At 36.6% G+C, this 12308-nt stretch overlaps 1 protein-coding gene across 13 annotated transcripts in view; it reads left to right on the top strand.

Moving 5' to 3' along the window:
- The first annotated feature begins 2083 nt into the window (after positions 1–2083).
- The window catches only part of LOC139969040 (ras association domain-containing protein 4-like), a 34143-nt gene continuing 23918 nt past the window's right edge, over positions 2084–12308 (top strand). For 9 of the 13 annotated variants that reach the window (XR_011793635.1, XR_011793634.1, XR_011793637.1 and 6 more), the window contains exons 1-4: positions 2084–2354; positions 6671–6780; positions 9374–9458; positions 11764–12096. Coding sequence is in view for 7 of the 13 variants with exons in the window: in XM_071973759.1 (XP_071829860.1) it covers positions 6716–6780; positions 9374–9458; positions 11764–12096 (483 nt within the window). In the remaining 6 variants the exon portion in view is untranslated. The remainder of the gene's footprint in view (positions 2355–6670; positions 6781–9373; positions 9459–11763; positions 12097–12308) is intronic. The other 4 variants (XR_011793639.1, XR_011793638.1, XM_071973761.1 and 1 more) reach the window with 1 other exon arrangement.

Below are 12308 nucleotides of genomic sequence, written 5' to 3' on the forward strand. Positions count from 1 at the left end.
TATTTTGAGATTAAACAGTCAAAATATGGAGAAAAAATATTGCATTTTCAAGGAATAAGTCGAAGAAAGAAAGTTTGCAATGACATAGACATTTAATTTATTTTTGTTATGTAAAAGGAATGAAGAAAAAAGCCGAAAAGTAGTTGCAATAATCTTAATTTTTATGTAAAAAATGCAGAAGCTTCGGTAGTTCATGTTACTACTTTTTTTTGGGGGGGGGGGGGGGAATAATAAAAAGGTCTGAAAACAAAGCGAAATTCTGATATTAAATTATTATTATTATTTTGATCATCATCATCATCATCAACATCATCATCATCATCATTATGGCTCGAAGAAGACAAATCGAAGTAAAGAAGCTTCAACAAGTAACCCCCTATACCCCATAACGATTTAAACGGCGCTAAGCCTGGCAGGCGCGTAGCCAGGAATTTGCCAAGGGAGGGGCGAAACTGTAGATTCGGCATTGCAAACTATCTATAAGCGTAGCGCCACCATAAATTGGCGCGAAGCGTACAAGAAAATTTTGGCTAAAAATGACTCCCAGATCGCTGGAAATGGCACTTCCCAGGCCTTGCAAGTTGCATCTTAGCATTTTCTCTTTTGAAAATACTAGCGATATCGTAAAAACATTAAAAAAAAAAATTAAAATATGCTCAAGGGGGGGGGGCGGCTGCCCCCTTCGCCCCCCCCTTGGCTACGCGCCTGAAGCCTGGGTGCTAAACGGCAAGTCATGTTGTTGTTATACAACAATATTACTCTTTATACCTCAAATTTTAGTTTAGTAGTTATGTTTATATGTTCACAAAATTATTTATTTAATTAAGTTAACTGATGCCAAGTACAGGGCCGTTGCCTGCGGGTTATGGGGTGGCAGCTGTCTCGTGATATTTCCATTTTCTAAATGAAATTAAGCCTACGATAATGTGAATGCCTGGACAGTATGCGCTATTAATTGTAGAAAAATTAAGAATGTTTAAATGCAACTCACAAGGATTGGGAAGTGCAATTTCCGAGTCGTTTTGTCAAAAATGTTTGTGCTAACATGGTGGCGCTCCCGCTTAGATAGTGGCATGATGGTCCCTTTTCAGAAATGGTCTACCCACTAAATATTTCTTAAACAAGACCATGGTATATACGCACATCATAAAGCACAGCACAGCACATATAACTTTTCATGTTTCCAATAAAGTGAATGTGCCCAGATATACCCAATGGTGCTTTTCAAATGTACTTATGATACCATACTTGTACAACATGCACACATAATTATGTATAACAAGATGATGTTATTCTTGTAAGCAAAGTATAAAATATGTTTCCGTTTTGGGTTTAAGTTTCAATTTTATGGCCCTAATTAACCAGGATGTTAAATAGATAAGTCTTTCTTAATTTAAGTCTAACCACTTGTTAAATGTCACTTTTATTAAAATATATATCAATGCAGGGACCACACAGAAGCAAACTTGAAGATTTCTAGATGTGAGTCCACCCCTGGACCCCGCCGGGACTCTGCGCCCGGCGCAATAAAGGCTTTGCGACAAGCTTAGGCGCTCGCGGACTCCTCCAGTTTCATTCATATGACCCCCGTGACTTTTTAATTCGGATTGACGCCCCTGACCGACGTTATCATAAATTTGTTCTTAAAGGTGTATTCCAGAGATTTAACATATTTTAAAAGTGAATATCTAGAAAACCGCTCATAACTACAGAAACACTACAGCACTTATTTTGTCTTGGTCTAAAAAATATAAACACTAATAATTCTGCATGAAGTTATCCATTAAGCCGGGTCACACGGGGGGGGGGGGGGTGGTGGCGTCTCCGAAAAATGACGGCGGTACGTAGTAAAAACATGGACGCAGACCTGACCTTCCGGCAATCGACTTTCCACAACTAAATTACTTCTGTGACTTGTAAGGAAGAGTATCATGAAATTCGGTGAAATTGAAAAACCCTAAATACTCTCTCCTGGATATTCTGTACAGCTCTACAAACCTTTTATCACCTCTGTGGTTAAACCCGGAAGTAGTCATTCACGATGCCAATCAAACATTGTTCTGATAGTACACAGTATAGCTCAGAATGCATTAGTCAGTGCTTGCTCGATCTGCTTGTCAAACAGACCTTTGCCTGTGTTCTTCCCTCACTGCACTCATGGAACACGGTCGATAACTTCAACAGTCGGAATAAAACATGCTACACAATTGGGGCTTGAGAGGTGTGAAATAAATGTTTTCGGTAACAATCTTTGGTTGCACCATTCAGAGTTCTCGTCTAGTGTGTGGTCAACACCTGCGTTATTGCAAACACGTTAATGTAACTCGAGGCAAATGTGTTTTTGCGACTTTAGAGTAAGTATTTCTAATACTCTTCTAATTAATTGACGCTGATAGAGTGCATATTGGTTTACCTAACGTAACGAATTACGTGAAGGCTGCCAATACTAATACTAGTACTAGTACAGTAATAGATTAGCTTAGAATACATAACTCTGTGATAGTATACGCTTGGTTTTATTTATGAATTACAAATGTGCAAATATAGAGTCGAACTGCAGAATAGGATACTGTCATCTTTCATTCACGCAGCCGTTTAGGGCAGAAACTTCGCTTTGTCATAGCCTTGCCATAGCCTTGTCATATTTGCCTGTTGTCATATTGAAATACCTATGTAGACTTAGTATTTGTTTTTCTGGCTTCAAAGCATAGGTCAAAAGGGATAATATTTACAGTTCAAGTGAAAAGGGGTGATATGTATAGTCTACTGTCCTCCAAAAAGCAAATCAGTAGCAACAAAATCAGGCAAATGCTTAAAAGCTCTGTTACTAGTGTTAGTTGGTCACATAGGAAAGCATAACGTGAAATTAATGGTACAAAAAAATGTTGTTAGCTCGATTAATTAGTTAATTAGGCTGCTTAAATGAAGCAACTTAATTGTTAGTTGTAACCGTGCACATAACAGGCTAATTCTTTGATGTTAATTGTGTGGTATAGAACTGGTATAGAACTGGTACGCTGTGGACTCAGTCAGATGTTGACAGTAACGTTATTCATGGACCTTTTTTGATGAAATTTGGGCGGACTGTGGAATTAACCATGTGCATCTTATTATGTAGTATAAACCTGCTTTCATTTAGTTATGAACAGTTTCTAGCATTTACAATACTTGTTGTTACTTGCATTGCAGTTATATATGTACAGTCTACTGAATGCCTAGTTTCTGAACTAGACTACACATGAGGCATGTATGCACTTTTCGTTCATGGAAACTCTAAGCACTAATTTGACATGTAATGTTAGCACTAAAGATGGTAGTTCGATCTATGTTGCACAAATAGAAGTGAATATTACAGCAAGCTTTCCAGTAGGTACGTTACAGGTAAGGTCAAATCAAGCTTCACACTGTATTTGCATATTGAATTTTTTCCATGTAGAATTGAGTCCCATGTGATTGATAGAAACCAAAGCGAATCACAGTTCAAAACAAAACATGGCAGTTAATCACTTATAGATAAACTTTTTCTCTTTTTTTTCTTATTTTAACACAAGATATATAAGTTATTGAACCCTAAAGGTTTGTCCTATCTTATAAACTCTAATATAAAATCTAATTTCCTGCAGCCTTTCATGACTTCTTTACTATTTACAGCGCCATACATAGTCACCGCACTAGAAGTGCCGGTCAAGCACACCACAACTTATGTAATACAACATTTGGTACTTTTAAGTTTAAAGAATTGTGCTAGAAGGACATGGAATTCTTTAACTGCTGCTATAAAATCTAACCATCTAAAGTAACATTTAGAAAAACGCTAAAAAAACAACTAATTTCTCAGTATTGATACATCGTTTATATTGTATGTATGAATAAATTATTGCTTATTAAGACATTAATTATATTTTCATTTACGTATATACTTTTCTTTCTTTGGGAGTCCTTAACTTTGTTAAGCCTGTATTGGCTTTTTAAAGGACTTCCCTCCACATTTATAAATTTATTATCTGTGGAAAATCAAATAAACAATAAACAAACAATAAACAATAAACACTACACATTTTGGAAAAACTTAGTGAGCTGGTAATTCCAGATTACTTTGTATATTAAATTGAAATCAGACCTTTTATAGTGTCCTAGTCTCCACCTCCTTATATATATATACCCTTTACATTAGTTCTATTTTTATTTTTTTTGCATATATGTGTTCAGTTTCTTGTGTTTCAGGTTTTCACGTTCAGTGTGTTACAATGCAATTACAAGAAGGTGACAGTTAGTACACAGACTTTGCACACCAGTAGTTATTTTACAGTGTGCTGTAATTCAATGTCCACATCAATGTGAGATACATACAGATGGAAATTAATATATCAATCAACCTCTTTTTGCATATGTGTAGCTATAGTAACATACTACCTCTAATAGCTCTAAGATGAGGGAGCTAGTTCCAAAACAGGATGTTTGAATTTCCCCTTGGAAATTGACAAGTCAATTCTCTGCTATTAGTGTGATCTGGCACCATCCTCTGGGTATACTCTTTTCCTGTCCCATCTAATGTTATAACCTAAGCAGGGATGTGTCGGCTACTACAGTACAGTATGTATAGTGCATGTGTCAACGTCTCAAGAAAAACATCATCAGGAGGCACTTGTACACCAGTTCACCTTAATTCTGTCGTCATCTTGCATTGTAGACTTCAGAACTTTGGCCAGTGGTTGGGTTAGGATATGATGATAGGCAATAGTTGAGGAGAAGATAATAGGGGATAGTTTGGCGAGTCTGAGTATAGGATGACAGGCAATAGTTGGGTGAGGATAGGATGATTGGCAATATTTGGGTGAGGATAGGATGATAGGCAATGGTTGGATGAGATATGATGATACAGTAGGCAATAGTTGAGGTAGGATAGGATAATTGGCAATGGTTGGGTGAGGATTGGATGATTGGCAATAGTTGGGTGAGGATAGGATGATAGGCAATAGTTGGGTGAGGATAGGATGATAGGCAATGGTTGGATGAGATATGATAATACAGTAGGCAATAGTTGAGGTAGGATAGGATAATTGGCAATGGTTGGGTGAGGATTGGATGATTGGCAATAGTTGGGTTAGGATTGGATAATAGGCAATGGTTGTGTGAGGATAGGATGAGTAAGAGTATGATTTAGAATAACTTTATTGATCCTTAAATGGAAACTACAGTGCTCGCAAGTCAATGAAACATAAAAGAATAAGAAGTTAAACTAAAAAGAAAGAAAACATGAAAAAGCAGCAGGCTGTACAGAAATGGCAAGAAAGATAATCGAACGTTTAAAATTTATATTATGAATTTTTATTTGCCTGAGGAATGAAAGATAAAGGATAGCGGGTTTTGGTAACAGCTTGAAGAAGGCTGCCTGAGCCTACCACTTCGTGGGATTACTTGTCTCATAAAGCTGAACATGGAGGGGGGTGATTACTGTCAGTCCAAAGGGACTCCAGTTTGCTACGAACAAGGCAGTGCATGGTAAACACAGTCCACCTCCTCCTGTACCTCACTTATCACCCGCCACGCCTTTGTAATACATTTATTAATTCGCTCCTTTCCAGTAGTTGTAGCATTGCCTCCCCAACAAATTAGGCAATAACGCCAAACCCCACACAAAACAGAATTTTATTAAAAATCTAGTCAATAGTTGGGTGAGGATAGGATGACAGGCAATGGTTGGATGAGATATGATGATACAGTAGACAATAGTTGGGTGAGGATAGGATAATTGGCAATGGTTGGGTGAAGATAGGATGATAGGCCATAGTTGGATAGGATAATTATATATATGTATATAACGGGCGGTAGTCTTTGTGTATGATCTATGAATAGCATTAAATATCACTCCTTGCCTGAATATAATACTGTGTTACAAGAATTTGTTTACTGTGTGCATCTATATCCTATGGTAACTTAATAACAGCACAGCGTATCACATGTGCTGCATGGATAAGCTATTTATTGCTATCAATGTCAATTATGATTAAAAAAGAACTTCCTCTTATCGTATATTGTAGTCAAAAGTTAAGTGCCTCTGAGCCAGTAAAAATGCAGCTATTGGTGTAGAAATTTGTTGATTATGTATGAAAATAGGTCACCTGATTTCATTTCCTTATACAACAACAAAAAATTTTTTAGGGACATCTGTACGTTAGCAACATGATCAGAGGTAATTATGGCATCGTTAATCGATGGTTCTAACTTTACTAAAAAGTGATTGTTTTGATCTATGGGCTCTTATTATTGATGAAATTAATCTAGCCCTTGTTGCAAATTGTGAAGTTTAATTTTTGTTCATAAGAAAATGGTGGCAGCTCTCCGATTTTGTGAAAAAAACCTGTCTAAAATAATTGAAGATGAAGACATATTGGTTTGTTGTGCTTAGATAGCAGCTGAATTATTAACTGCAGTTTTCTTAATTTCAATGTGATATATAATGTGCCTGGACCTGACAGTGTGTTACATGTTACCCTACCATACAGTTACATACATTTTAAGAAAAGACCTGGTATCTTGAAGTTAAATTTGAACTTAAACTAAACATGATAATTCTATTCTCAATACGTAATATGCATGCACAGTTGACGTGCAATATCAAATTGCAACAATAACATCATATCTTCATTCATTCGTCCACCTTCCTCAGCAACAAGAGTAAGAACGTCCTGGAATCGGAGTAGAAACTAGAAACATGCAGGATGTGGAAGAGGTTGCAAGAGAGAAGAGGGACCAGCTATATCAAAGTATTGTTAAAAGGTAGGGTGATATACATAGCCAATCATTTATTGGGCTGGAGCTAACAGCAGTTTACTTCTTTGTTTTTTTCAATATTTTTCCTAAATTCCGAAATGGTGTAATTGGGAAGTCCTCATAAATCCCCACCGCAGAATAGAAGTTATACTTAATGAATGGTGTAAATAGCAGGCTTTCAATTGAATTTGCAGTTCTTTTGTGCTTAAATGAAGAATAGCTTGCCTCCACAATTTATTTAATATCTGAATCAGAAAGCTCACAAAGGGTTGCACAAGGAAGCAACTTTTAGGTTGAACAAAAATTCCTCTTCCCCAAAAATCGAAACAAAATGCGGAATTTTTTCATATCAAAACTAGGAACAGTTTGAACAGTTTTGAGGCTTGTTTGTTTATTATTGGGTATTCAAACACTTTAAAAGAAGACCCATGAAATTGTTTGGCAGGCAGCCATATTGTTCTGAAGCTTTGTATTGACAGTAAGTTAAGTCAGGAGCAAGCAGTACATGCTTCAGCAAGCATTGACCTAAAAATAAACCATACACAAAAGAAGTACAGCAGCTTTTCACGATTTAGCATTTTTAGCTTCCAGGTGTTACTGGGATAATTAAATGCTGACAAGAAAAGTTCACTGTTCAATTAAAACTTTTGAAAAGCTAATCTTTGTCAAGTCGGTAGCACTGTGCAACACGATGTATTGTTGTAAAGAAGAATCCAGTTCTTAAGTCACTTTAGTTTGCATTACTTTTTAGTGATTGATTTGTACAAAGTTTGGCAACAATAGTACTATTTGGGAAGTTTGTTTAATTGTGAAAGAGAACGATACTAAAAGTATGGTAGTTTAGACTTGCAGTTTGCATCCTGTTGTATTGTAACATCACATGGAATATTCACCAAAGCTCATTAGCTAACTACAGGGAGTATGTATGTACCAGCTGAGAATGGTAGCAATTTATGCCCCAGTCATTCCGTCCCCTCTCCTTCCCCCATCGCTGGTGCTGCAGTTGAACTTTACTGTTACAACCATTGGACTGCTCTTGCTAGTCAGAGAGATTTTTTGTGCCCATAAATAAATGTCAAGTTTATGCCTAATTATATCATACTTTATTCTGAAATAATCTGGTTGAGTAACTTGAGTTCTAATGGTCGCACAAGATTGAACCTCGAAACAAAACAATTTTAAGAATCTAGAAGTGAAAAAAGGTATGTATACTACATATACACCATATAATAAAGTTTGAATTCTCTGGGATACTCTTCAAAGTCTGTGCCCGCTAGTGTGGTTGCACTATCCCTATAGTATTTACCGACAGTATCCTCAATTCTTCAATTATTCAATACCTTCTGAAAGTCCAATTATTGTTTAAGTTTACTTTACAGCTAATATATTCTCCTTCAGAGAATTCAAAACGCTGCTGCTCCCCTCATTACACTCACTAAAGAATCTGATCTTATCGCTCCCGTCCTGCATTCATTGCATTGGCTCTCCGTCCCGCAGCCTGTCAAATTCAAGTTTCTCCTTTTGAAAGTGAAAAACAAGCTCGCCCCACGTTAAATCACCTTCTCACTCATTTCTCACTCCAGTGTGACGGACCACCTCTGTAACCCTTTGCTCTTCCTCACATACACACCTGCAGTTTGCCCCTGGTCCTCAAACTAGGACTCGCAATGGCGTTCGTGCAAATTCTGTTGCTGCACGTACCTACCTTTTGGAATGAATCCCCGATCCGTGTGTGTGACTCCCCCCATACATTAAAACATTTCTTCCTTCTTCTTAATAATTGTTTGCTAATTTTCTACTTTCCTTTGTTCAGTGCTTAGAATTTTTTGTATAAGGTGCTACATAAATGTTATTTATTTATGATTATTGATCATAATGTTGAGTTGAATTTAACAGTTCTAACATTGGAGACAGTTTGTGATGTTAATTATAGATGGATGGTCTTGTAGACCTGTTTGACTGTGTTACAGTAGGCTGAGTAGCCTGCATTTTATTCATGAAGAAACCTCGCTTAAACATGAAAGTAAGAACCATTTATGTTGGCAGTAGTGACACGTATAAATAATGTGGTTTGCCATTACTTATTGGAAATATCAAGTAAAAACCTTGAAAAAGTGTAAATATTTGTTATGGTCTTCCATGAAACAATGAAAAGTTAAACCATTCAGCCTCTGAAGAAGATCCTGCTAGGATCAAAACGTCAGGCCAACTTACTTTTACACATTCTGTTAAACAGACTCTTTAGTGGATATACAGTTTGCTGGTTCAGTTTTGTTTTAGTTTATTTTATTTTGAAGTTAAAGTTGTGATATAAAATCCTTAAATGGTGCTACAAAAGTACTATATGTACTAAATTCTAAACCATGGTAAATGCTTCCTTGTTTCTATCACAAGTGCATGACTTTCTTGTCGTGCATTAAGAAGACATTGATACAAAATACTGTATTTTTGAAGGTAATTTGGGTCAGTGAAAAAGCTCTTTAGTTGTCTGTAGACATTTAAGCAAATATTGAAATTTCAGGTGCTATGCTGGTGCCTGCTGTAATTTGTAAAGGGTGTTGTTTAAACTTTGCACTTGTTGTTTATTTGCTTATTCCAGTGCAAAGTTCGCAGCTCATCTCAAGGTATACAAGCAGCATCATACGGAAGGACAGCAACAACTGTTTCAGTTAAATAACAATGAGGTAAGAGCTATGAACATATCAGTATGGGAGAAAGATCTCCGCCCCCCACCACCCTTGCCCACCCCACTGCAATCTTAAACTAAATATAGATATAATTGAAATTGTAGTGAGTTGGAAAATCCAGAACAGTGGAACAACTTCCAGCATCCACCGGGATTTGAACCCGGGCATCCCGCTTTATATGCGGACGCCCTAACCACTAGGCTACAGTATGGACGCTGATTTATGTCCAGAGGTTCGAAATTTGTAAGGAAGGTCGTAATTCTACTGTAGGCGTTTGTCACCTGTATCGAACAATACTAAGTTTTGTAGTTCTATTTTGGTGACATGTTTGCTTTAGTCTAGAGATCAAACATGATGGTAACCAACTCAAAATCATTTGTGATTCCTAAAGCCGGATCTCGAAAGAGATACATTGAACAGACTCTGTTAAATGAATGGAAATAAACGACAAAGGCAACAGAATATATAAATAAACTAAGTATAGTATCTGCACTGCTGCATCGTCTGATGGGTGGATCTAACACGAAACTGAGTAGCGAAACAATGAAGTGCTAGTCTGGAATATACTCTCTCTCTCTCTATATATATATATATATGTATGTATATATATATATATATATATATATATATATATATTTATATATATATATATACATAGTAAGGTAGTAAAACTATCAGACAGCTTAGTAGAAATGTGATAATTAATGGTGGTATGGACTAAATTAACATAATGAATTGTCACATGGTATGGTACTGTAGTGTCTACCAAAAGTAGCAAACTGTGTGTGTATTTTCTGGAATCGATGGTGGTGTCTAACACTTCTGTTACACCTCATTCGAAACTAGGTCAGATTACCGGCATTAGACGTTTCTTTATGAGCGAGTCTTCACATCCTTTAAGAAATCAATTTCAGTCATAGGAATATCCCTGTTTAAGTTTAAGTTATCAATCTTACAGCTCCTGAATTCCCTTGATCCAATCACGCGATGTTTGAGTACATGCACGGTAAAGTGCAAGGTACTCTTTCTGTATGTTTAACAATCAGAACAATCAGGAAAATAACATAAGAATGGCCGTGATGTCAGTGGTAACATGAATAGCTTGTTGAAATAGTGCTTGCGGTAGCTTTAATACTGAAATGGCATGATTTCATCTTGAACTTATTAAACTGTTGCTTTGTTGAATCTGATTACTAAGTCTTTTATATAAATAGGGTCTTGTATTAACAGTTGAACTGGCAGTTGTAGCTTTTGTTTCATGTCAAATAAAGTTACTCTAAACATTTGGTTAAATCTATGAGCACCAATGATTTAAGTTCATTTATCTGTAGCCAAACTCTTTCTGTATGTTTAACAATCAGAACAATCAGGAAAATAACATAAGAATGGCCGTGATGTCAGTGGTAACATGAATAGCTTGTTGAAATAGTGCTTGCGGTAGCTTTAATACTGAAATGGCATGATTTCATCTTGAACTTATTAAACTGTTGCTTTGTTGAATCTGATTACTAAGTCTTTTATATAAATAGGGTCTTGTATTAACAGTTGAACTGGCAGTTGTAGTTTTGTTTCATGTCAAATAAAGTTACTCTAAACATTTGGATAAATCTATGAGCACTAATGATTTAAGTTCGTTTATCTGTAGCCAAACTGTCTTAAGGGTTGTTAATGGATGTTCTTTATGAATGATGTGACCTTTGAAGATAAGCATTAAAAATCCAATATTTTGCAATTGAAAAAGAATTGCAACCGTGTCATCTATGTCCCATAAACCAGGGATCGACACTGCAAGCATACAGCAAAGTCATTGTCATTGTCTCATCAAGATCAGATAAATTATCCACATTTTATTTGTTATTTTGAGGTAGCGATTATTTTACAAAGCTTTCTCTCAGAGAATAATTTATCCAGCATTCACATACCAAAATGCTATTCAACATGGTCATTTGCCATATACAAGTCCAAAGATACATGCACATATGCAGATTTGAAACAGGAACCAAAGTATTTTAAGCCGGACAAATTTTAGAGCCTTGAAACCTGCGGTACAAAATTTGAACACTTAAATTCTTCCATGACTCTAGATCTAATGCAGCCATTGATTGATCTGTATTGAGTTAGCTTGCTGTCCTGACTCTTATGGTGTGCCTTGCTCATAGCACTCACCGGCACTCACTGCTGTGTCATCAGATTCAAAATTTACCTCATTGTCACTGGTACTCACTGCAATCTCATCTGAATCTCATCTGAATCTTTCTTCCTCTACGTCAGTAGTTCATTCTCATCCTCTTTCCTCTCCCAGTCAGGTAATGTACCCATGTACGAGGCTATCATGAAGATCAGGTGGGGCACTCAGAAGGTCATCGTCCTAAAGCAGGAGGAGCCAAGCTGGAAGAGACGGAGCATGAAGATAACCTCTCCTCTGGGAAACACGTTCGGTATCTATTCTACGTTCGAAGACGACGGAGAGGCGGAGGAATTCAACGGCAAGTCGAACGGTCTACAGAAGAGTAGGAAGAAATCGCAGGAGCAGAACGATGACGAAGATGACCCAGATTCGGTGGAAGAACTAAAGAAACGTAACCAACTGAAGAGGAGGACAATGTCATTCAGTGGTCACATGTACAGTACAAAAGTAAGTTAAAGGTTGAAAGTATTGATAATATAACTAGTGAACGATTATTAGAGAATTTATACTATACATGTATCTTCTATACATGTCAAGAGATGGGTCAGACACAGAAAACTGATTGCAAAGGTACAGACAAGTTTTTAAATACAAAGAAATGCCTTCTTTAGTTGCTTTTAGAAAAAGCTTACAAAAGAACTTCATCAACATGTACTAGA

Source organism: Apostichopus japonicus, chromosome 6, assembly GCF_037975245.1.
Source record: "Apostichopus japonicus isolate 1M-3 chromosome 6, ASM3797524v1, whole genome shotgun sequence".
NCBI lineage: Eukaryota > Metazoa > Echinodermata > Holothuroidea > Aspidochirotida > Stichopodidae > Apostichopus > Apostichopus japonicus.